Source organism: Nasonia vitripennis, assembly GCF_009193385.2.
Source record: "Nasonia vitripennis strain AsymCx chromosome 4 unlocalized genomic scaffold, Nvit_psr_1.1 chr4_random0004, whole genome shotgun sequence".
Taxonomy (NCBI): Eukaryota; Metazoa; Arthropoda; class Insecta; order Hymenoptera; family Pteromalidae; genus Nasonia; species Nasonia vitripennis.
Genome location: NW_022279639.1, coordinates 2133205 through 2160726, shown reverse-complemented (window position 1 = coordinate 2160726; position 27522 = coordinate 2133205). Strand labels below are relative to the sequence as shown.

At 39.1% G+C, this 27522-nt stretch overlaps 1 protein-coding gene across 7 annotated transcripts in view; it reads right to left on the bottom strand.

Annotated features, from left to right (window-relative positions):
- The window catches only part of LOC103317188 (protein spire), a 598612-nt gene that overhangs the window by 82296 nt on the left and 488794 nt on the right, over positions 1-27522 (bottom strand). For 6 of the 7 annotated variants that reach the window (XM_031928198.2, XM_031928197.1, XM_031928202.2 and 3 more), the window contains one exon: positions 25270-25520. In XM_031928198.2, coding sequence (XP_031784058.1) covers positions 25270-25520 — 251 coding nt within the window. Of the gene's footprint in view, positions 1-21602; positions 21660-25269; positions 25521-27522 lie in introns of all 7 variants that reach the window. The other variant, XM_031928203.2, reaches the window with a different exon arrangement.

Genomic DNA, 27522 nt, shown 5'->3' with positions numbered 1-27522 from the left:
GTTTTGGTCAGTTCATTCGCCATGGCTTTACGCGTGATACAGTAATTTTACTCGCCTCTGCTATACGAGTGTTATTTGAACGCTTTTAGGCTTTAAACGGATTTTTCGTGATTCTACAATCCAAAATCTATTTATTTTTATTCAATTCCGTCATGGCAAAATTAAATAACTCGTAAAATTTGTTGCCGATTTCTATTTGAAACTCCGATCGTTCTACTTGGTTGTTTATTATTTTAGGCTGCTTAACTTCTTGTGATCGGAAAAATGAATCTATTTTCTTGTCTAATTGTCTTAATATCTTTATTAATTTAGATTTTTCACTTAATAATTTCCGTAAAAATATGTTTCTACCGCCTCTTTTGTAATTATTCTTTTTTACTATATTTATTACACTAGTATTATCCTTCATTGAATAAAATACGTGCTTTTATAATGATAAATAAATCACTATTTACACGGCAGATTGAAAAATGCACGAGATTAATTGCTATACATATGTTTGGAATATTTTGACTTGACTTGGTTTTTAAACTGACCTAAGCGCTATATAGATCCGACGCGCTGCGTTCTGTCACCTTGCAGACACTGCAGCGTAAGGTGAGCGCGGTCGCCGATGAGCGCAAGCAGGTCACTTACCTAAATTTTTTTGTAAACTCGCGATTTTATATTTCTATTGTTCTGATTGTTTTTGTACTCTTTAGATTTTATTTATTTCCGTTTATTTAGATATAAGTTTATAAATCCGTTCATAGACCGTATTTTTATGGCTAGAGGTTTTTCGTGCCTTTATGTGCTTTTTAGGATATGGGTAATCGCTATTTAAGCAGATCACAGGATATGTCGCTTTTCAGCGAGCTTTAGGATCAAGAAGACTGACCGCTATTCTATCAGATCTAGGGGAATGTTGCTACTAAGCAAACTTAAGGAAAGGGTTACACTCGCACTAGGCAAAAAACTTGATTTATAAGGCTTTGAAATACTGCCACTTTTCGTATATACTTATTTTTCGATTGCCTTTGTAATTGCTTTTATTGCATTTATATATGTTGTGACGAGACACGAGTCTCGCACATGCAAATACGTGTGAAGGCGGCCGCAATAGATGCGATATGCGTAGCGAGCGCGCGCGCGCAACGAACAAAAGGCAAATCTGCACGACGCGGATTGAGTGGACGCGTGCAATATCTGCAAGGCGAGTTCGCACGAGCGCGGAGCGCGGCAGCCAGCGAGCGACTCAGCGGCGACGCGCCAGGTGGCGCACGTGGTGCGCCGTGAACGCACCTATACACATTCGCGCCGCTCGCCTTTATAAGGCAGATCGCGCGGCGCAACGGGCAGTTCTACACGAGCTCCACTCCGGGTAGTATTGTGCGCACACGTTACTATAAGGAATAGCGAGAGATAGATCTACGCCGACGAAATCGTCTGGTGAGCCCACGTGACGATTTGGTAGACGAACCGAAACCCGAAACTCCGAATTGCCATAGTGAGCACACGAGGCAACCCGGAACACCCGAACGACACCGAGCCTCGTCTACGTGAGCACACGTGGGCGATACCCGGTGCCACCGTATAATCCTAATCTACATTCCGACACATTGATGCCTCCCTCTGCCACTGTGAGCCCACAGGGTTAAGGGAGTAACAATAGTTCCGCTGGCGATTCGTCTGGTCGTGCGCTCACGTCCTGGTGAAACAAAGGTTAATTCCTCTTTATTAGTATTTTACTTCTTGGTTCATCCTTCTGACTATTCATTAACAACTCCAAAAACTATCCTATTCTCTTTCTTTATCTTTCTCTTGTACTTTATATCTAAATTTCATATTTTACACTTATAATCTACACCAACTCTGTTCCTATATTTATCGCTATCTCTACTTTTATCTCCAAGTCTTTCACGAATGTCATTCGTTTCCGACGTACGGGCGCGGATCGAAGGGAGAGTAAAGATCGACGGACAAGTGCTCTAGCGCGTTATGCAAAATGTCGCGTAAGCTTCGTAGTATGTGTGGCCACTTGAGTACTTGAGTATTTTTCTCTCCCTCGGGTGGATACACCCGGTAATTGGAGAGACCGCGGAGCGAGGAAAAGCCGAGATTTTCCTGCGCAAACGTGATTAGGCTAAAACAAGCGAAGCTTGTTGGGAGCATGTTGTCCGGATCGACTACTAGGAAGTGAAAGAATGGAGTCGTTGTTCTGCGCTTCGGTCGAGCGGGCGTGCGGATGGGTGTTTCAGTTATTGTTAGATTTATGGTTGACAACGAGTTGGCGTGCGTTTAGGCTAAGATATTTTTTATGTATGCACTCTGTTCCTGGCGTAGGTTTTTCTCTCAAGAGTTTTTCCCTGCGTCGCGGGCGAAAACCTGAGTAAATGCGGGAACAGAGCAGGGACGAAATGTGAAGACCGCTACAACTGCGGAGCACGTGCACGTTCGGGAAAAGAGGGCCTTTGTTCGCGGCTCGGCGTTTACGGCCCGGCGCTGCGCATGGCGCGGGGTAAGGTTCCGAGCGGCGAGAGCGCACGCGTCACCGTGTTTACTCAGCGCCAAGCGCGAAGTCGGGTCCGATTTTTATAGCTTTTCACGGAGAGAAAATTTCGAGATTTAGATGCATCGGCATCTGGCGATTCAAACCGGCGGACGAGACCCGGGAAGGGGAACTCGAGTTTTGGTGACTTTGCGGGGGCGAGCGTTGCCCTGCGTGCTCTGCAGGGTCAGCCTGGACCGCGACACGGAGCTGAGAGCTTCGTCTTGTAGTTTTTGTTAAAATATAGCTTTTGCATTTTCTAATCAAATACTTAGAGTTTTTATTTTAGTTTGCCTTTTAATCGTAGTAGTTTTTATTCCTTTATTATTTTCAGTCTAATCGATTTTAGCTTGATTTCATTTTTTATAGTTTAAATAAATTTTAGTCATTTTTTTATAAGAGGCGCGAACTCCCAGTGCGTCACTGCTCTGGTGAGCAGCCACACCATTATTATCCCGAATTCTTATTGTATTCCTATCTTGAGCTTTTCATTTGATCCTTTCGCTTTTTCATCCCTATTTCTTTCTCTATCTTTCCGTTCACAGATTGCATCTTCATTCTCGATTTTCTTTTTTTACCTATGTTGATCTCTGTCGCGATTTCTATTTCTGCTTGCTATACATTTTCAAACTAATTTGTTGCTCAGGGATAATCTATCGTTACCTTTATCTCTAGTTTAATTTCTAATGTCGTATCTATTGCGTTTCCAATTGTTTTTGTATTTCTTTAACTTATTATGTAGATCTACATTTTTATAACTTTTAGCGACTTACTTGTATCTCTATCTTGAACTTTGTCTATCTAGTTCTGTATCAGTCTTTTTTTTTCATACGTATTTCTAATGTTATCGTTATTTCTGACTACGTATATATCCCTTTACATTTATCTACGACTCTGGATCTATCACGAATTCATTGTTATCCTGATTTCTAACTTAATCTCCTTATTTTCAGATTCCCCATCTATCTCCGATCTTCGTTATTACGTTTTTTTTTTTTTTTTAAGTTTTTATCGGAATGGACATCTCTACTCATATTCGCGTCTTTAACCATATTCCCATCCTCCCTTTTTCTTTATGGTGAATTCTATTCTTATCTTTAATATAATTCTAATATTTCTAGCTTGAACTTCATCTACATTGAAATCTATATTTTTATTATTTTGTTATCTTTTGAGACTTCTTCTTCGTTCAACCTTTGTCTATATCTTGAATTCTATTTTCATTTACTCATCCAACCCTATTCTATCTGTAAATGTTTCATAAAAATATTCTACAAGATGTCGATTTGTGTTACACTGAAAAATATAGACGCATCTGCGGGTCACCGTAGGCTTTCTTCGCAGGGGACTGATGTCTTTTCGTGTTGCAACGTATAGTGCCCCCTTGTGCATAATAGCACTCTCGCCACTATGCCGCAGCTTGCAGCCCACCTGGAAATGTTAGCGGAGCTGCCACGCTAAAAGAGATGGCTCCTCTGTAGTTGCCACGGTTGGCCTACATCGGAAATGTAATGGTGCCCCCACCTGGCCCGGCTCTAGGCCGCCGCGAGCGCGCACGATTTACCTCGGGTAATGATGCTGCCGTTTGCGCATGCGCGTACAATATTAAACGCAGATGTAATATGTCAGTCGCCTTGTGTAAGTGTGCGTCTGTTCGATCTGTTCGCTGACGTGGCACATGCGTACTGCGCGCGCGATTCACGGCTGTCATGTGCTTCCATAACCCCGAAATCTATCTGACATACGCATGTTCAATTAACTTATTTTGCTGTGTAAAGCGTATAATTTATCGATGTACCGTTTATTTATGGATAATATAACGTAGTAAATGCGTTATTTGTCGGCTACCGTGTCAGCGTTCCATAACATGCCACAGTGGTGCTACTGTGGCAGCCATGCTCAGGCCCTAGGTGGCAGTAGGAAACCACTGCTGGCCCATAGCAGCGCCATCTCCTATTTCCAGTCAAGAAATAGAACCTCAAATTTCAACACAAGCCGTTTATGAGAGTACTGCGGTCCACAAGCGAGCATGTGCTTCACCGAGAAGGGGCACCAGGGGTTGTCAACTGCCTCTCAAAATTCATCATCGTGGGACTAACTTCAGTAGCGGAGTGTTCGGTCATGTTATACGAGAAGGCAATCTCTTTTAGATTCACATACCATATCCGATGGTTGGTTTCAGCGTAGGCGACGATCTTTCTCTTTACGGTCCGATTCGGCATTATTACTCGTTCTTGCAGTGCCTCTAGGACGGACTTAGCGTTTGCCTTTTTTCAACGAGATACACTCAATCCACTGCGTGAAAAGGTCCTATAATATCAAAATGTATTCATAACTCTTTGCGGCTCTCGACAGTGGGCCCATGATGTCCCTGGCCACTATCACGCGTTGCCGGCTCCAAACTCACCGTTGCTATTGCTACCTCGGTTTCTTCGGGCATATGCGATAGCGCGTCCGGCACATGGTGCAGTGCTCTTCGTCGGTATTCTACCGTGTAGCGATGACCCTGTAATTCCAGCGCCCATCATGCGAGTTTGCCGGTTAGATTTTTGAGGTTACACACCCTGATAGAAAATTAACGGTTCGAATTTGCTAAGACCTTTAGATTTAAACAATATGGCTTAGGAACCGCTAAGTTTCCAAGATGTCTGCCGGAGACTAATTTGAGGTCACGAGGTTAGGATAACTAGGATACTAATCATGCGTATACAATTGTGAGGTTGGAACTTTTATTAATAAATATAAATTTACCTATATAATTGATTATAATTAAAAATAGGTTAGGAAACGTTTTACATTTAATACAGTCCTACTCCAGTATCTGAACAAGGTTTGTATGATACGCATGCACTGTACTTCATTTCACTCGACCGTACTAAGTCAACTGTTATTTCATAATGTCATGCTGTCTGATTAAATAAAATAAATAAAAATTGTTTGTATTAGCATGATAATAGTGCAAAATGCCTTGTTCAACAAGACTTAACTAAAAAAGAAATCATTTGAACACTCATTGTGGCTTCGAGTTTATTAGATAAGAATTTCACATTTTTCTTGTCATCGGTGATTTTGGAACAAAATCTCAAATCAGTCAATTAAAGTGATAACACAATAACAATTATTTAAACTTATTAATGAGCTCTTGACATTTCCAAAAAGAGTACATATCAATAGATTTCTATTTGCAGCACAGAAGCTATTCAGAAGATTCAAAAGTATTTTAAGTTTTGGATCGTGGTTTTCAATTTTGGAAGATAAGAATTTTCCAATAACTTTTGAACTGCAAATTGAAAGCTATCGTACTCTCTTTGAAAATGCCAAGAGCTGATTAATAAGTTTAAATAAACTTTATTGTGTTATCACTTTAATTGACTGATTTGAGATTTTGGTCCATAATCACCGATGACAAGAAAAATGTGAAATTCTTATCTAATAAACTCGAAGCCACAATGAGTGTTCAAATGATTTCTTTTTTAGTTAAGTCTTGTTGAACAACAATTATCATGCTAATACAAACAATTTTTATTTATTTTATTTAATCAGACAGCATGACATTATGAAATAACAGTTGACTTAGTACGGTCGAGTGAAATGAAGTACAGTGCATGCGTATCATACAAACCTTGTTCAGATACTGGAGTAGGACTGTATTAAATGTAAAAAATTGGAAAATTAATAAAATTAAACTCATTCATTTTGCTGGTGATTATCCTAACCTCTTAATCTTATTATAGATACAACTTAAATATATTTTCTACAAATTATTACATGTCTTTTGCATTTCCTAACCTATTTTTAATTATAATCAATTATATAGGTAAATTTATATTTATTAATAAAAGTTCCAACCTCACAATTGTATACGCATGATTAGTAAACTGAATTTAATCAAATTAACTGTAAGGAGCTCTGTATAAGCTTCTATTACAGTAAGCGGTTATTTAGCGGTTTTCTAAGCGGTTCATTGGCGTTATTGGTTAAATAAGCAACGGTTCAATGGCTTAGTAATGCTAAGCCATTGAACCGTTGATATTTCTACCAAGGCAGCCACCTTAGATTGCTGTGATCTGTCACTACCTTAAATTTGTAACCTTTGATGTACTGTCTGAATTTTTTTACGGCGGGCATCATTGTTAGGCATTTTAGCTCGCTTACTGTGTAGTTTTGCTCCGCTGGTGTTAATACGCGGCTAGCGAATTCGGGCACTATTTCTTTTCCGTCAATTATTTGTATTAACACTGCCTCCAGGCCGGTGTCACTGGCATCGGTCTGTATCGTACCACGACGCCATTCCCGAGAACCGTCGTAACCGTTTAATGTTCTTTGGAGATGGGGATTGCGCTATTGGTGCTATCTTTTCTGTGCCCGGTATGAATCCGTCCCGATCTACCAGCACTCCGAGGTATCTTACCTCTTCTCGACAGACCCGCGTCCTTCACGCACCTCAGCAGCTTTTCTAGAACTTTGACGTGATCTTCAAATGTCGCGGTTGCCACGATAATGTCGTCCAAATAGGCGAACGAAATTGGCTGTAAATCTGGTGTTATTATTTTATCCTTCAGTCGCTGGAAAGTTGCTTCAGCTTCTGACAGGCCAAATAGAAGCCTCGTAAACTGAAACAATCCCAACCCGAGTACTGTGAAAGCTGTATATTGTCTGCTTTCTTTTTTCAGCGAAATCTGATGGTATGCACGACTCAAGTCTATCGTCGAGATGTATCTAGCTTGCTACAGTTTCCTAAGAATTGAATTCATTTGCGGCAGCGGGTATGCGTCGCACCGACTTAATGCGTTTATCCTTACAAAATAGACGCAGAATCTATATTTGTTGTTTGATTTTCGAATCATAACTACTGAGTGGAACGTCGCTGATATTTGCAATTATTCACAGCGAACGACCGCTCACCTGCCTGTAGTAGGACAAACCCGGACGTTGTTGCTGGGCCTACCACGTCCTGGAAAGATGTCTCTCTCAACACGTTCGCGGCTCGCGGTAAGCTAGTTAGTCACGGCGCGTGCCACCGGCCCGCATGCTCCGCTTTCCCCCTCCTGCGCCCCACCTCAGCCCTCTTTCTCCGTGCCTGCGGCCGCTGCCACGCGACGTCTAACGAGACTGCTCTATCGCCATGCCGCAGGCTCGTTACAGTACCAGGCAGTGTCGCGAGAAGTTACACGGCTCCGCGCCGACGGGAAAATCCCAGTTACATGGTACAAAATTAAATGATTCCAACATTTACAAAATAAAATAATAAATGTCTACGAAAAGAACACAATGGATAAATCATATATGCATGTTAATAATAAACTTATCGAAGGTGATTTTGACGATGTATCCATAATAAAACTTTAATTCATTTTTTAACTGTTGATTTGGAATAAATATTTGATTTAAACATAAAAGACACAATTAACAACATAGTTAATTAATTATATTTCGTTGACGGTCCTCGTGATAGTGGCAAAACTTAATTATACAATATTATATTTAACCACGCGGGGAAGCCTGACACCCCGTATGTGGCGCGTTCCCCGGGTGGCGGACGGGGAAGTGCTCGCCAAGGCACATGCCTCGGAGGGTAGAGCAGAAATAAAATATGCTTCGTGGACCAAATCAGGCCGCCACGTTTGCCGTGCGGTGCGACCCATAAGCTGCCAAAAGGAGATCCTGGATGGAGAGGCGATCTAACGGTCTCTCTAAGACCCGTGGTTGCGTGCCAAAGTGACCCGAACCATCTTTGGCTCCCGCTGACAGCAAGACGGGAGGCCGGTTACCTAACTAGTATCGGTCAACCGGCTCAAGCCAGTGCGTGATATTGTGTGACATCCGCTGGAAACTCTCCAGAGAGCCGAGCACCGTTGTTCGGAGTGGGAGGCCAGAGAGAGTGGAGGTGGGCTAGTGCGATAGCGCGTGCTATACCCTGACATGATGTACCCAGTCTGGCACTGCCTACAGTCATGTGTTGGGGCCATGTCAACTGACCCCATAGACGGGGGGATCCAGGGGGTCGGGCACATACCGGGATGGAGAAAAATGCTTATAATATGGGAACCACAAACGAATTCGGGGAAAACTCACAGGAGAACCTGGAAGTTGAAACCTTAAGGGTGCCAACAACGCAAGACGGTGGATATCCAATCCACAAATCAAGCAGCAGTACCAGTATAGGTAGCGTCATGAATGCTGCAGGATACCGATACGAGAGTGGAACGGTAGTTGAAGAGAGCCAGACCACAAGGGAATGGCTATAACCCATGCCAACTTGCGTGACAAGATAAGGGAGGTGAGATATATGACCAAAACCCTGGATAAGCAGAAGGGCGTGAACTCCAAGATTAAAGATGGATTATCCTTAATAGGATCAATGTTGATCGAAGCTGTCACGCTTCTTGACAAGATGGAGAATGTTGTGAAGAGGCAACCCCTTCAAAAACCTAGAGCGGACAATGCAAAGTCCCAAAAAACGGAAAAGTTGAAGAAGATGGTACGAGCATTATCCAACGGAGGCGGCGGTACTCCTGCCAAAAAAGACAAGAAGGATGTTAGTGCTCCCTCGACAAGTAGGAACAGTGAGGGGAACGGACAGACTTCTCATGGACAGACACAATGGGAAGGAACTTTTTTGCCTTCCTGCTGGCAGAAACAGAAGGACAAACCGGAGCAGACCCAACCAAAGAAAAGAGTAGAGAAGATTCCACGTCAGAGGACGGACGCCATTCTGATAAAGCCGGAGAGTGGCAAAACCTATGCTGACATTTTGAGTCAGGTAAAGGCACACAAAGGCGTCAAATGACGAAAAAACCGCCGCCATTTGGGTGCTTGGGCGTGGGTTGGTGAATACGGGTACGGAAGAAGACAAGGTATCCGGGGAAATTGTGATTGGGGGCGACTTTAACGCAAGGGCCACGGAATGGGGCATGCCGACGACGAACCCAAGAGGCAGAGCCATTCTCGAGATGACAGCCAAGCTGACCTTGATAGTAGCGAACAAGGGTAATACCACTACCTACCATGGAACAGGCCTCAGGGAATCCATACCGGATGTAACCTTCGCAAGCAAAATGACGATTCGCAACATAAGAGACTTGCACGTCATGGAAGAATATACAGCTAGCGACTACCAGTATATTCTATTCAATATCAACGAAGAACTTCAGACCAGTACAAGGAGAAACCGTAGTTGAGTGCCAAGATGGAACACCCGAAGCATGAACCAAGAGACACTTGCGGAGTTAATTCAAAGACTTCCTATCCAACGGGATCTTACATGAATAAGGCAGACGCGAAAGAGCAGAGACAATAGTCAAGAGAACTACTAATCTGATTACTGAGATCTGCGATGCGACCATGCCCAGGGTATCTACCAGCCACCAGAGAAGACCGGTGTACTGATGGACAGACGACATTGCGGAGCTTATGAGAGAAAATTTTTATGCTAGAAGAAGGGCTCAAAGAGCCTGAAAATAGAAAAGGCCTGAAGCCCGGGACCTTTTCAAAAGACAGGACGAATTGCGAACAATTCTCACAGACGCGATAAAAGAGAGTAAGCGCCGCTGCTGGACAAACATCATCGACGACGTTGAGAAAGACCATTCGATGATAGATACGCGATTGTTACACGAAAGATGGGCGAAATGAAACGCACGAAACCTATGGAACCTGAAACGATGGAAAAAGTAATCGATGGGCTGTTTCCCACACACCCCATCAGAGCCCAGACAGAAGTGGCGGAAATACCGGCAGACGAGATACCTCTTTTTACAGAAGGCGAACTCATCGCGGCAACTTTGTCCCTTAAAAGTTGCAGGGCATCGGGACTGGATGACATCTCTGTGGAAATGCTCAGAATCGTCGCGTCGCAACGGCCTGAGCTGCTCTTGAAGATGTACAACCAGTTCCTGATGCAGGAAGTTTTTAGCTCGCGGTGGAAAACAGCGAGATTCATACTAATTGAAAAACCGAAAAAAAAGAAGCGGATACGGACATTTCCTATAGGCTACTGAGTCTTTTGAACACAATGAAAAAAACGGGGAAAGCACTGGTTAAACCGCGAATACTGAGGGCCGTACGCGAAGCGGGAGACCTTTCCGATAAACAGTATGGCTTTAGAAAAGAGCGATCCACCATAGGGGTTGTTAGAGAGGTAACAGACACGGTAAAGAAAGTAGAAGAAGTTAGACACGCGACTAGAGATATTGTGATTCTAGTTACGTTAGACGTAAAAAACGCGTTCAACTCGACAAGATGGACCAACATAATTGCTGCCTTAGAATCATTCGGTATGCCGCAATACATTATGCGTCTTACCGAAGATTATCTGAGGGACCGGGTTATCGAGTATGAAACGAAAGAAGGACATAGAAGAAGACCTATAACTGCAGGAGTAGTGCAGGGTTCGATTTTGGCTCCAGACTTCTGGGGTATCTTGTACGACGGGCTTGTAAAACTCGAAATGCCAGGGGACGTGATGTTTGTTAGATACGCAGACGATGTAGCCGCGGTTATAACAGCACAGAATGAGCAGGGTGCTATGGTGGATGGCGAACCACGGATTGACTTTAGCGCTTGATAAGACCGAAATTGTCCTATTGACAGGAAAGCTAATACCGAATATTATACCTATAAGAGTAGGCGGCGAGACTATAACGACGAAACCATCAGTCAAGTATCTAGGAATAACTTTAGACACAAAGCTGAACTACGGGGAACACCTAGATCGCGTCTGTAAAAAAGCTACGACTAGGATAGCGCAACTTAGCTGACTCATGGCTGACGCCTGTGGGACTAGGCCTAGGCCGACAGTTAGGCGGCTACTCATGGCGACCACTAACTCTATCCTGTTATATGGAGGTTATATTAGGTGTGGGCCGACGCTATGACTATGAATAAGTATCGGAAAAAGATTATGGCGTTACAGCGAAGGGGGATCCTTAGAATAGCATGCTGCTACCAGACGGTCGCGCCCGAGGCATCGATGGTAATCGCGGGGGTGATCCCCGTGGATCTTCTTGCGATTGAACGCAAGCGGATCTACGAGGCTCGCTTAGCGTCGAGCAACATCTCCATTGCCGTGGAAGAAAGAGAAATAATATTGCGCAATTGGCAGACTAGGTGAATCGATTATTTAAAGGCTAAATGGACTAGGACCCTTATAAAAGATCTAGGTCCGTGGGTGGACAGGATATGGGGGGAGGTCAACTTTTACCTTACCCAATTTTTCTCGGATACCGATCCCGGATACTTTAGAAGCTACCTGTTCGCGATGAACAGGGTGGTAACACCAATATGTAAGTACTGCGGTGACGAACAGGACGACGTGAGACACACGGGTTTTGACTGTTCCCATTGGGCTATAAAGCCCGAGACTGTAGTCGAAACAATGCTTGGCAGCAAGCAGAATTGGGGCGAGATAACGGCGTACGTGGAGACGGTTCTTCGCGCCAAAAATAATAACGGTTGGTTACAAGACTAGTTGATGGCTAGCATATCTTAAGACAGGCGACCCCCCCCCCCCCCCCCCCCCGAAGGAATGCGAAAGCGGATACCAAAAGGGTTTTCGCAACCCTATAAGAGGTGGAGTTTTAGTGGGTATGCCTGGCGATAGTCCTGCGTCAGCAGTCTCCAACTCTCCGAATAAACAAAAAAAAAAACAACAAAAAATATTATTAATTAATACTTAATGATATTAAATATAACTTTTCTCACAATAACATTGACTGCAATTGCTGCAAATTTGGTGAAATCATTATTTGTACTTTTGAATTACCATTAAACATTAATGCAAAAACAACATGTAATATTCCCCCCAATTCAAGATGTAAAATATTTTTAAAAAATGTCAAAAGTTATCTGGGATAAAATATTAATGGCATCTAAACATGCTTTTGACGCAATAGATGCATTTTTACAAGATTTTTGTGGCAATAAGTATCCTCTGGGCGGGGGGAAGTCATCGTTACGTCTGGTGACTTTAGAGTTTTTTTGTCAGATTAGTATGTACTCTGAAGTAAACTATGAAATAAGCTAGACACAAATAAAATATGTATAAAGTTACACTTACAGTTAGATGAAATCATGAACAAAATGTAACGGGCATGGCAAGTTACGCGATAAGTATCTTAAGAGTTGTTTGCAATTGATTAACATATTACTTAAGTTTAAATTACCAACCATTTGAGTCATCAGCTCTAAATTCGAACAATGATTTTTAGCGTATTGTAAATAAAAAAATATGATTTCAAACTTAACTTGTTTTACACAAGTCAGTTGTTTTTTAATCTGTCACTTCATTGTAAACAAAATTACAGACATGCATGATAATACACTATATATCAAACTCGCCCATCCTTTTTACTTCAATTAAAAGTTTCTCCTAGAGTTTAATTACAGAAATGTTGAGACATAAAATATATCTAAATAATTCATTGTTGAAAAACAGAGTAATCATATTTCCTTCAAATTCAAACATATTTGAATTAAATGAAAATGTAATTGATAAGATTAATGTTACAAGTTTTGTATTTTATAGTGATGATAAAATTAAAACTTAAAATGACGATAATTTATTAGACTAAATACTAACTGAATTTTTGAATTCGTTGACTTCAAATGCATTAGCACCACACCAATTATTCTAAAAAATGGTGTTATCGTTAATTACTCAATAAATTTTTACATTGATGACGGCCCTTGCAAATAAAAAGACCGCTGCCAATTCATCGGTACGTAGCTTCCTCCCACTAAATTTATAAATGGAATATTGTTTTAGTATACTGTATATTTATGCTTTTAAAATGTCAATAAATAAATTTTTCTTTAATGCCTGCAAAACGGCGCTTGAAGGTATGATTTAAATTAAATAACCCATATCCCAAAGAGTGAGTGAGAAAAATCGGTTTTTACATTTCAGCTCTTTATTTGATAACCAATTAAAAAAATCATCTAAAAATTTAACAGCAAATGGCTTTTGTATGGTTAACCACCAAATAACATTTTGAAGCATTGGACTAGATTGTTTTAGAGATATAAAATATCAAAAAATTTTCAAAAAAAATTCAAACCTTGATGTCTTAAGATCCATAGGGGTTTGAAGCTGCGCAATAAACTTAGCCAAAACACCTAAAATATCCACCTTTTTCCAAAATCTTAAGTGCAGTAAAGCCTTTTTACGTCCGTAATCGAGGCACAAAAAAACATTTTTTTTCTATTTTCGATTTAATACCGAAAAAAGTGTAGTCTAATCACTTGAAATTTTAATAGTATATTGTTTGTCATGTGACCCATCTACATGATTTTTTTTTGTTAGGTTATGATGTTTAGTTTTAGAGATATACATTAAAAAAATTACCTGTTTCATTTTATCTGCCGAACAGAGCAGTCGATTGTGAGGACCGAACGAGGAAAAGTGGGTCATTTTATTCTCTTTCAAATGCATTATAGCTAAATTGTTTGTAATAATGGGATGATTTAAAAAAAAACACAAAATAGTGTTTTTCAATAATCACAAAATGGTCATAAAAAGAAAAATAGATGAGGAAATAAACAATAACTGTTTTTTCCAAATTCAGAATCCAAAAATAGATACACCTGTCAAATTTTGTTGATATTGACGAAGTAGTTCCAGAAATATTACGGTACATACACACACACACACAAATTCACACACACCGCGCGGGGATGCCGATACCCCGTATGTGGCGCGTTCCTTGGGTGGTAAATCGGGGAATGCTCATCGGCGCGTTGAGGTCCCCTCAACCGGCCGAAGGGTAGAGCAGATATAAAATATGCTTCGCGGACCAAATAGGCTAGAAGGAAAACCCCAAAGAAAAATTAAATATAGATAGTGAGTTAGTAACATTACTATCCCAAGCAGGTCAAGCCACAGAGCCCAGTCTTGCCGTCGATTCCGATCGGGTGAAAGCCCCGGTGGTCGGCGCTGGCCCCATATAGATTGGAAAGAAGGGGGGGGGGGAGCAACTTACTAAAAAGCCACAGAGGTTTGTCACCTGACCCTTGCTGCATGTAGAGACGCAGGTGATATGGAAATATAGGTTGATGCAGACAGGGATAGAGGAATTAATGGACTATGTCAGGAACAGGCACGATGTGCACAAAAAAATTAAAGATCTTGCACGAATCATAAGAGCAAGCTATAAGAATCTCTGCATGGCAGATGATAACTTACAGCAATGCTAACGCTCAGAATCTCAGGGAAGAAAAATCCAAACAACCCCAAGTCTTAGACTACACAGGACCTACTGAGCCAGTATGTCCGTGAGACAGATATCCACATAGCTATCGTCTGTGAACAATACAGAGACCTGAACAAACCATCGTAGGATATGGACAGCACTGGTAAAGCGGCGATATGGGCATGCGGAGACGTACACGACATTTACAGCTGCTATGCTTCTTTTAACGCGTCGATAGAACAATTCAGACAACTGTTGGACCGGCTAGTACAGGATGCTGTAGAAAGAAAACTAATACTGATATCAGGCGATTTTAACGCCTGGGCAGAAGAGTGAGGCAGCCAAAAAACGAACGAAAGAGGACGAGCAGTATTGGAAGCATTCGCCCTCTTTGACTTGGTCTTAGTTAACCAGGAATGTTCTTACACATTTCAAAGAGGAGACGCAGGGTCCACCATAGATCTCACGTTTGTTAGCAGCTGCATGATTGGCTTTCTTAGATCGTGGACGGTGAGCGATCATTACAGAAATAGTTGATGTAAGCAGGCTAGTCGGGGTGGTCTAAAAAAGGTCGGGTGAAGAGAAGGAGGCACGTGCGCTCGTTGCGATACGCAGCCCGCTGGTGTCAGTGGAGTTCGCTCCTTGGAGAGCGGAGTGATGAAGAGGCCTGCTGTAAAGCAGGCGGTGAGGAGGCAGGCAGGCAGAAAGGGCCTGCTGAGGCTTACAGTCCTTGGCTTCTTCGTTGCCTAGAGAGCGGACACTGCTCGGACCTCTCTAGGTCGACTCTTGGATCGAGTCTGGATGAGGGAGGGCCGCCCAACCCGGTGTAGGTTGCACCACCCAATTTACAAAGGGGAAAGTGGGGAGTCTTATCATTTTGATGACGACTGATGATTTGTAACTGCGTTGTCGGATTTGCGGCTGCCGGAGTCGGGGTTGCCCGATGGCAGAGACGAATGTCCTGGAGCTCTGGATCAATCGTGAGCTGCGCAGGGACATCTATCAGCTGTAGATGTTCGGGCCATTCGGCGTTCAGCACGTCGAATGATGATCCTGGGGTGTTTGGCCTTGACCCAGGCGGTGGAGAGGCGGGCAGCGGCAGATCCGTTTGAGCACTGCCGTGCCGGCGATCTGGTGTGGGATCGGTCTGGACGGCGGCGTCGGCAGTGGGAGACCTCCGATGCTGGCGTCGCTCTGAGATAAGCGCACGGTTGGTCTCGGCAAGCAGCAGATGCAGCAAGTTGCACTCGGCCCTCAGCTCCTGAAGAGTTCGAAAGGTCGGCATCGATGTGCGCCGAATTAGCGCTGAGAAGTGCTGATTAGGGAAGGGGGAAAAGAAATACACGAAGTATTTTCTTTTGCGAACAAAAATCAGATTTATTGCGCTAGAGTGTACTGTGCAAGTAGCCTGGACTCCGTTGCTGCCACTCAGACGCGGTCTGATGCGGGGTGGGAGAGGTGCCTCGGCCTGGAAACCGGCCCGCTTATATGCCCTCCAAGGCGCTGCTCCTCTTTGGGGATTACGGCAGCCGCCTGGCGGCCGCGCGTGGTACTAGCGGCGCTGTGGGCGCGCCGCGCCGCTGTCGAGCGGGTTGCCGGCATCCAGGGGCTTGTGCGAGAGAGCCTGCGGGTGGGTTATAACATAGTGACCACCAAGCTATAATGATAGAGATAGGAATATCAAAACATAGATTCAACGGAAGGACAGCGACAAAAAGAGTCGGTTGGAAAACGGAAAATTATGATAAGGAGACATTTCGAAGCGAATGATAAGGTCGAGCAGGTAATAGGAAGTATTACCCAAGCCTGTGATGCAACGGTGCCGAGGAGGGCTCCCAATAATAGACGATTGTCAGTATACTGGTGGGATAAAGAAATTGACGCTGCCTGCAGTGAGTGTCATCGAATCAGAAGACGGGAACTGCGGACCTGGAAGAAATCTTAAGGAGGTTCTACTGGCAGTACACTAGTCAAAATGTGTACCCCTTTTATTTTTATTATGAAATATACATTGTTAAACAAGCTGTACAGATAAAGTTACACGAAATATTGATTGTATACATCCTTTTTATACAATTCTTTTTATCCTTATCATTAATTAAAGTTTCATACTGACGATGATTTGACTTATTTTTTAAAGATAAACGTCAGAGTTCCATGCTGACTCTTCCAGGTTTCTGCATTGCTTGCGCACAAAGGTTACGTCTACCTTCTACTCATGAACATACTGGTAAATGAGGTTCTTAGCTACTTCACAGTAAATACGATTAAGTTGTAATATCCTCATACTCTTTTTTTCCCTACTTTTAATGCTGCTTGGTAGGCTGGGCATGCGTAACTACTCATAGCATGGTCACTTTCTTTTACTCCATATTCTCTGTGGCAGAGAATACAGCTTGGCTTGTTGATGCAGATTTTCGCTGTATGCCCCGATTTACTGCATTTAAAGCAGCATTGACTTCGGTCTTACGTGCTTATACACATTTTAGCAATATGCCAGAAGCCGAGGCATTTATTGCATCTAAACGGTAGTCTCTCTTATTTTATTTGTGTTATTCTTTAATTTACCTAACTCACCTTGATCTTTTTCTATGAGTTTTCGTGTCTCCGTAGGTTTTTTGCACCATTTTTATCGCTGTCTCGTCTAACAGTTTATACTTTACGTGAATTCCCTATGCAGGGCGTCTAAGATATTCTGCCCAGAAGTGAGCATATCAAGATCCTTTGTTTCAAAGACCAAGTTATGCTGGAGTGCCTTTATTGTGGCCCCATCCTCGAGTACCTCTCTGACCGCATCTTGAAGCTTACTTGTCTTTACTTCTTTGGAGTGCCAAGGTTCCAGTAGTCGATCCCCCGCTGCCGTCTTGAGTATTTTGTTATCGCTATTCCCAAGTGCCTCTAGTTTGGGATTTGCGTTGAGACGGCAGGCCACGCTTGGACGATAAGAGAGCAGCAACAGATAACTTGCTTGGAGTAGGCAAGTTACCGACTGAGTAGCGCTAGTAGCCAAATATAAATAGTCTACCTATCCGCTGATAGATGGCGTGCGAGCATACAACCCAGGAGAGAGGGACCGACACAAGCATATAAGGAGCCCCGGAGCCAGCAGCGAGCATTAATGATTTGGCTCTCAACTGAGCAACTAGCGAATAATAGCTCTCGCTTCTTGCTCCAGTCTCCACTATACCCAGTAGGCATATAAACAACAATCAAGTGAATAAATAGTAGGCATATAAACAACAATCAAGTGAATATCATTTGTAAACATATTATTACAATGACTCAAATCCTTTAATAATAATTAGTATCATCCACTCCTATCCCTCCTTCAGATGTGTCACCGGTTTAGGATGGTAGTACCCTGTTCTTAGGTGGGGCTATCTGGTCAGAGACTCGTGGTGAGATGGTAGTACCTCACACATCAGTCTAAAAGCTGCGTGGTTTACCTAAGTGTGCAGGATATGCGTAGTGAATATACCCTACTCATCTCCTCCAACAGACGAGCAGCTCTCCTCTGGTGGGTCTTCCACTTCAGAGGATATGGAAGCCTTTTGTCCACTCCACAGATATTACTGGGTGGATCGAAGACAATCATTATTCTTCGACTGTGCTTATCTCCTCATCACTAACCTCGGATCACGAATCTCACGAGTTCGCGTCTAACACATCGCGGACCGTTTCAGCGTTTATCTTCCTAAGAATGTCAGCAAATTGTGTTTTTTTTCTAAATCCTATTTGGAGCTAATTGACTAGAAGAACTAAAGTGTTTTTTCTTAATTTTCTTTTTAAATATTAAAACTTGGAAAAAGTGTTTTTGTTAATTATTGCTAGTTACGTGGGAATTATAAACTATGTACTTTAAATTATTCGACACCGTATCACAACAATTGATACATTAATACGAATTCCTGAATTTTTTAGTATCTATACATTAACCCATTCAAAACCAGGCGAAACCTGGCAGAGATATCGAGAAACGAACTGTGCCATCCTTTGCATAACCAAAAAAAATACCCGTGTTTTTTCTTTTGTCGATCACAATTGTTTATAACAAATTATTTAAACAAATAACCCAAAATGTTGTAATTTTGCAAAACTGAATGCGGATATCGATTCTACGGGCAAAAACACGACAAAAATCTATGTATCGTTTTTTTGTCAGAGTTCAATTTATGAGTCTAAAACAGGAACAAACTTTTCACATGTAAATCATCCTTCTCATCCATCTTAGATGTAGACCACTATTGATGTACCACCGTTAGCCTGCCACTCAAACGTGATCTCTAACACGGAAGGTTTTGAAAAAAAAATAAGCTAATCCAATTGTAGCATGCAACACTACGGTATTCCGCAGGTCTTCATTTCGGGTTATTTGTTTAAATAATTTGTTATAAACAATTGTGATCGACAAAAGAAAAAACACGGGTATTTTTTTTTGGTTATGCAAAGGATGGCCCAGTTCATTTCTCGATATCTCTGCCAGGTTTTGCCTGGTTTTTAATGGGTTAAAAAGTTTACTTCAAGGCAACAAAAATTCGAATATTCATAATTTATTTAAAACCTTGTTTAATGATAAATTGATTTCTTCATATCAATATTCATTAAATACATATTTTTTATATATTTTTATCAATAATTTTTGTGAATAACCATGTTTGCTCGGATGATGATTTGAGCACTAGTGTCCGTCTCGGACACCTACGGCACCCTCGACGTGCACAAACATCATCCTCGATTGAAAAATATGATTTTTGAATCCTCAAAAAAAGTTGTACACAACTTTCTAATTCTAAAATATTAATCATTTTAATATAGAAAAAATTGAAAACAATTTCAGCTTCCCCTCAAATTGTATGAAAATCGTGATCGCAAATCTCGATTCGTGGCTGTGTAGACAAATTTATCTAAACAGCGCCTTTTTTCGGAAGATAAAAAATCATGAGTAGTATTTGTATACTATCTACCACTTAATTTCTGTTTTAAAAAATAGGCCAGAGGAAGAGGAGTTTCTCTACTTATTTTCTCATAACAAAATAAACAACGGATTTTCAGTCGATAAAAATCAAGGAAGAATAAAAAGCATAGCAGATTCTTGATAACTTAGGGGCAATTCAAGGCACGGAAAGATTTAAGAAATACAATACGAATACTGGGAAAATTAAGAAGTAGTGCGCCACACTCGGCCTTACGGCCGTGGTGGCTTGACGCCTTGCATCGCTAGCCTCGATATTAACTGATGCTCACGCTTCGCGCGAGCGTCAGGCAATCAATTAAAGCTTTTGGGCCAGATAGGGCGTGTCACACCGAAATTGTTATTGAATTATATGTAGCAAAAATTTTTTCTAGGGTTGTTGTTTATGTATAAGCGTTTTGAAAAAATGTTTATCATAGTATAAAGTTGCGTTTTTAGAATATCTACAACGTTTACATTTAAGGTTTTTATGTAAAATGTATAGCCTCAAAGTTTAAAGATAAAAGTTTCTCAGAGATAATCGTGTAACACCAACATTTTTATTCAAAAAACACGCAAGTTGAACAAATTGTGCCCGCACTTTAAAAAAATGCAGACGATCGGGATAAAAAAATTAGTTTTATGTTTGTGCGAGAGGAGACCTCCCGAAATTTCAGCTTGATCGGTCAAAAATTGCGTGAGATATCGCATCTCACACATTTTTCGATGACAAAACTATAAGGCACTTCCGTGTCGCGGTCGTGCCTAAAAAAGAAATTTAAGGATAGAACTTATGCATACTATGAGACCTTAGATCATTTGAAGAAAAACCTGTTAGAGGAATCCGAGAAAAAAGGATGTAATCTACCTTTCAAATATAAATTTCTCTAGCATCGAAATTATGTTTGAGAATATTCGCAGCTTCTGAGAGTTAGCACAACATTTAGGTATGGTATTTGATATGATGACAGTAACTTTTTTAGTTGTTATAAGCCTTGTTTCGTTGCTCGATTTTAACTAATGTGCCGCATTTGTTTAGAAGTTTGTCACTTAATTCAAGATAATTAGACCAAGATAAACATCACATTCATCACGGTTTTTATCTCTTATAATTCTTGAAATATTAAAAAGTCTATTTCGGGCATACTAAAAAGGTTATCGAGTAGCATTAGATATATTATTAAAAGAACATTCTTAAGATTTCATTTTTATATTTTAATATAATACTAGCACAGTCACCTCACTCCTAACGTCGCTCGGTTGATTAGGTGTCTATATTTATAGCTCTGAAGAAAATTAAAAAGTAATAAGATTATAATAATAACTGCAAAAAATCAAATGGTTACGCTTTTAGAAATTTCAATAACAAAATTGGATGCCATGTTTGATTTCGATTTTGATGAATCAGCAATTATGGAGAATGATTTAGGTAGCATAAGTGAAATATGTGAATTCTGTAATGCTAAACATTTTAAATTTGAAATATCATGTTATAACAAGCTTTCTAATTGTTGCAATAGAGGGAACGTTGTATTATCTGACAATATTACTTATCCTTAAAGTTAAAAGAATTAGTTTCCGAAAATACTGACCAAAGTAAACAATTTTTAAATAATAATAGACAATATAATAATACACTTGCCTTCGCAAGTTTTGGAGCTAGACTTGATGCTCTTTTCGGAAAAGGCCCTCAAGTTATAAGGTTAAAAAATTTTTGTACTGTTTCATTACACGTTGAGATTAGTGAATAATTCTGCGTTGATTCTCATGTGATATTAGTACAATAATTTTTTTATTTTACTCTGATTACTTAGTGCACCACGTCTGTTACTCTATAAATTTATTTAAAAAATCAGAAATATTATAAATTTAATCAAGCTTCAATTGGAAATTGACGTTAGAAATGTATTCTAAGCACAAAATAAATTATACTTATCTTCTATTACGAAAGACAGGCGATCACTATGTGTCATTTATAACCAGTGACGTGATTCTATAAAAATAATCACATGTCAGTGTAAGATCTGTTCAAAGGTAATATACTGAATATTTGATATTATGGTTTAATATGCACTATAGTGAATTATGCATCTAATATTTACACAAATATATTACACATTGTGTCGAAACAGTCTACCATAACAGTTTTTACTTAACTCGGATTGAAACTTTTGAAGTTACTCGAAACCTATCACAGTTGAAGGACTGAAATTTTGTATATAGGCTTGTTTTAACTTAATAAAACAATAAATCAAGTGGTTTTTATCTTTACTAATGGATATATGGTTTTCATATCAGTACTCATGTGATTTTTTAAGCCCCCACAGTCATAGAGTCCACTGCAAAAGTGTGAAACAAAGCATTTGAGTAAAAATGGTTATAGTAGCACGTTTCTACACAATTTGTAAAATATTTGTAAAAATACACAATTTGTAAAAATTAGATGCATAGTTCATTATAAGTAAATTTTGTATTACTAAAAACTTTCGAAATGTACATTTAGTAAATAGGTAGAACGATTCAAAATTGTCTGAAATGCATAAAAAACACGGTTCTATAAGTAGAATTTTTCTCATGAAATTTAAAATATTTTCAGCTGTGGGACTTGGTTGGATATTGCGAATCGTAAATAGGTAGAACGATTCAAAATTGTCTGAAATGCATAAAAAACACGGTTCTATAAGTAGAATTTTTCTCATGAAATTTAAAATATTTTCAGCTGTGGGACTTGGTTGGATATTGCGAATCTTCCAAAATTAAAAATTATTCAAATGTTTCTTTTGGGAACTATCTAGAACGATAAAAAATTGACTGAAACGCATAAAAAACACGGTCTTAAGAGTAATTTTTTCCCCAACAAACTTTGAATTTTTTCAGCTGCGGAACTTAGTCAGTTTTTGCAAATATTGAAAAAAAAATTTTAAATGCTTTATTTGAGGATAATCTGATCGGAAATCTTATGAAACGCATAAAAAACATAGTTCTAAAAATAATTTTTTTTCTACCAAACAGAATTTTTTCAGCTGTGGAACTTATTGTTAGTTAATTCACGCACGGGTCAGATGAGATTTTGTCATGAGATCTTACCAGAGATTTATCAATAGAGAGGTTGAAATGAAATGTGAAATAATTCTTTATCAATTAATTAATACAACATGTTATGCTGATTCTAATATTAAAGAAATCACAAGTATTAATGATCAAATATTATCAGTGAAAAGTAGTCAAATTTATAGGATTGCAATTTTTATACAAATACGAAAAAAAATGTATATAATAGCGACACCAAACTTGTTTTTTTTATTAATTATTGAATCACCAACGCTTTTAAATGTATAGTATGTTATAAATAAATATTTTGTACAAAGGTATTTACAATTAAGAAAAAAAGTTTTGTAAAATAATTCTGTATAAAAAGTATAGAACAAAATCGTTATTTTATTATTATACTATCACAATTAGATTTTACAACAATCTAATAGTCATGACAATAATAATTAAGATAATTATAATTTTTAATGATGAAAAAATAGAAAAAAATATTATTAATATTTGAATTCATGTTATTTTTCAAAATCGCGTATTTTGACACATGTTTTTTCACGTGTAATATTGTAAAATTTTGCATATTCACGTGTTTTATGACCTTTTTTTACGTGTTTTATCACATGTTTTTTCACGTATTTTATTATATGCATAATTACGTGTTAAATTATATATTAAATCGGTTTGAAATAATCATATGATTTACCATATGATTATATTTGCAATTTGATAGAATATGTAATAAAACACGTAATAAAACATGTGATTAGACATGTGATTGGATATGTGATTTACCATATGTATATTAGTAGGGATGGACCTGGAGGTAGTGGAAAAAGCTACATACTAAATACAATTATCACTCATTTAAATAAAGAAAAAATAAGTGTTTTACCTGTAGCATGGACTGGGTATAGCAGCAAATTTATTAATAAATAAAACTAAACATGTAATTTTTAAATTACCATATTAAATATAAATGAAGATTTAATGTGCAACATTACTCCCAATTCAATATATAGAAAAAATCTGGAAAATATAAACAAGTTTAAACAATGGCTATTGAAAATTGGAGATGATATTCCATCAAATTTGAAATCGACAATGATATAACCTTACTTCCAACAGAATCATTATCAACTAGTGATATAATTGTGTAAATTTATGGAAATTGCTGTGATAATAATAATGCCGATAAACTTGGCGAAAGAGTAATTTAGCGCCAAAAAACAATTATGTACTAAAAAATTATGATAACATTTTAAATAGGATGCAAGGCGATGTAAGAGAGTATCCAAGTGTAGATTCATGCGAAAATGATAATAAAGAGATGCTAACAATGAATTATTTAATTTACTTACGCCAAATGGCCTAACACCTTATAAGTTATGTTTAAAAGTAGGTGCTGTAATTATTTTGCTGAGAAATTCAAATTTAAATTATGGGCTTTGTAATGGTACTCGATTAATAGTAAGGAAAATGATGCAATTCTGTATACAGGCAGAAATAATTAGCGGTAAACAATTTGGTAAAGTTATTTTAATACCACCGATTGATTTGACTTCTTCAAAAGAAGAAATTCCTTTTGACATGAAAAGACGACAGTTTCCAGTACGATAAGGATGTGTCATGACAATCAACAAATCACAAGGTCAAACATTTAACAAAGTTGGTGTCTATTTACAAAGTTCAGTTTTTAGTCATGGTCAATTATATGTACCATTATCCAGGGTAACGTCAAAAAAAATATCAATTTTACTTTCAAAAAATTCAAGTTTTGAGGATAAAAGAAAAAACAATGATGATTTAAATTAGATATATACGAAAAATATCGTATATCATGAAATATTAAATTAATGATAAACTAATAAAATAAGTCAGTTATTGATAAAAGATGTGAACGGATTCACGGCACACAGATACCTTAAGTATACTTTAATATAATGTTAGAAGTAGATATATATATATATATATATATATATATATATATATAAATTAATAATAAACAAATTGTTAGTTTTTTAGTTTGTAAGTTAGTTTTGTAAGATCATTTTATTAAGTATATATACCAGACCTATGTACAGGTAGCTGTATCTACCTCTATAGGATGTCAGTTAACCTAGATATACCAAGTATATCTTGGAGTTAACTATAACATGTATTTATTACTCTGGATGAATAAATAAATAAAAAAAAATCATCTCCTATATATATATATATATATATATATAATAAACCCAACGTGTCTCCACTACGGCCGACTCAAACATAGTGCGCTACGCATCGCATTGCTACCTGCGTGTGTGAGTAAGATTGCGTGAGAGGGCCATGCACGTAGCTATCTTATGTGATGCCCCGGGCAAAATCGTACTCTGACCGTGAAACGGATAATATATCAAAAAAAAATTTTTAATTTTAAATATATATGGGCAACGTGTAAATAATGCGCTATGATATATAAATAAAAAAATAAAACATGTCAGATGTTGAGAAAATATGTGAATGGCTTTACGACACACAGGTACATTAAGCACTTCAATATAGTAGTAGATTATTACCTTCTCATTTGATGTTTCGTCTGATAAAGATGTCTTGCCTTTTTCGATGGTATTTCTTGGTTTTGGTACAGGTTTCTTTATCAAAGTGAATTGAACATTTGAAGATTGAAAATTTAAACAATTTTTTCTAGAATCTTGCTGATATTCATTATCAGGATCATCTTTAGAATATTTGCTAATAATTTGAAATTCATCTCTGTGTTTCCGGGCTGATACTTGTCTCGATGGGCATTGTGTTGCTAAGTCATAAGCTGTAATAAAAAACATGATATTAAGTATTTTAACCCTAAATTTTATAAATTGCCTTTCTTATGATCGTAGAAATTTATTTTAAATGAGATCTCATCTAAGGTCCTATTTAAAATCTTGTATTACAAAAAATTACTATTACAAAGCTTTTTAGGAAGGAAGCAAAAATCCTTCAAAGTGTCTTAGAATCCCTATTTTGCTTTTTTACTAGGCAGATTAGCAATAGTAATTATTTGAGTTTGTGCAAAAACATGTAGAAAGTATGTTTTGATGCATTTTTAGTCGAAAAAAAGTGTTTTTTTTTTAAATGTCCGTGCGGATGTATATGTGTGTTCGTTCGTATACACCTGTATCTTAGCTCCTACTAAAGGGATTTTAACCTACCAAGTTATTTTTTGCTTCCCCCTAATATAATTTGACAAGCATATATGTCTTCTGATTCTGAATTCAGAAAATTTTTTTTATGATTCTGATCATTTTATAGCGATATTATAACCATTTTTCGATTTTTGAAAAATATTTTTGCTTTTTTTGATGATATGATTTAGACAATATCTTTAACAATAATGTATCTATTGTAACGGGGTTCACTTTCGGGGGAAAACTCGGTGATATTCAACTGGATCACAATCTCTCGGTGCGACGGAGAACTCTCCCAACGTCCGTGATTTACCCGCGTTGCAACGCAGCTCGTCGCTAGAGCTGCTTCGCGAACGTCGTGTTCGCACGTGTGCTACCTCTCCGCCCTCTTCTGTGCGGAGCCGGCTTCTCAGTTTTGCGTTGCAACCGCTTGTTGCAACGCCCGCGGAGGCGGCGGTATTCGCGATGAGGACGTAGGGAACGGGAGAGAACAAGCCGGGAAAATAAATCTAATTCCGATTAAAATCAAATAAAATAATGATATATTGTGCGGCCAATGTTTTCTCTATACAAACCTGCGCCGAGTCACTTCAATGTCGACTCGGCGTGGAGAGTATCTCGCGAAGCTTACGCGCGCTAACGAGAAGGCCGTTACTCGGTGCCGCTGCACCAAGTAGCAAAGCTGTAGCCGCTGCTACCGCTGACGCGATACAGAAAAAAGGCTCCGCCCTATTTACTCGCAGTCGCCGTTCTCGGTAGGCGCGCACCGCACACACTCTGCGCCGGTGGTGTTGTTGGCTCACTCGCTGGAGCCGACGTCCTCTCGTTTGGCCGCTGACCGACAGGCCGGGTCGTCCTTGCTTCTCGTAGCTGGAGTTGACTTGAACGTCTCCTTCTCGCGATCTCACACACACACTCTCAGTCTCTCGCACGCTATCGGTCGTCGCTCGATGCCGTCAGTCTCACATACGAGAGCTGACGCGTTCGCACCTATGGCCGGAAGCTATCTCCTTGTCCGACAGACCGCGACTTATACGCGAGGCCCCGAATCTTGCCTCGCGCTTGCGCAACGTCGCGTTTCAACGATGCGCGAAACTACCCGATTTCGCACCTCGTTACACTATAAGAGCAGAAATTTGCCTACTTTTTCCCGGAAAATTTTATAAATTGACTGTTTCATTCAATATAATAAATACGGTAATTTTTTAAAAACAATTTATGTCTCTAAATCTAGACAGTCGAACGTTTTAAAAAATCATGATAACAGAAAATGATAATATTTACTTGCTGTAAAAATGTTGAGTTATTTTAACGACTAGTTTTTAAAATAAAAATGAAAAACTTAAAATTTCTAAGTTACGATTTTTACATCGTACCATGTAATTTGATATTGTAACGGGGTTTGCGGGAATTAAAATCGCACAATAGTAAAGCTACAGGGAGAATTTGTCCTCATTTTTACGCGGTTTCCAGAAAATTTTGCATTAATTTTCGCTGCGTCTGTCGCACGGTCCCAGAAAATTTATCTATTGTTAAGTCAACTCCTCGATAATTCCGAGGGTTGTTAAATGTCAATTACCATTAAAAAATAAATTATTAATGCTTATATAAAAGTGCTGTCAACGATTGAAAAGTGTTTCCAAT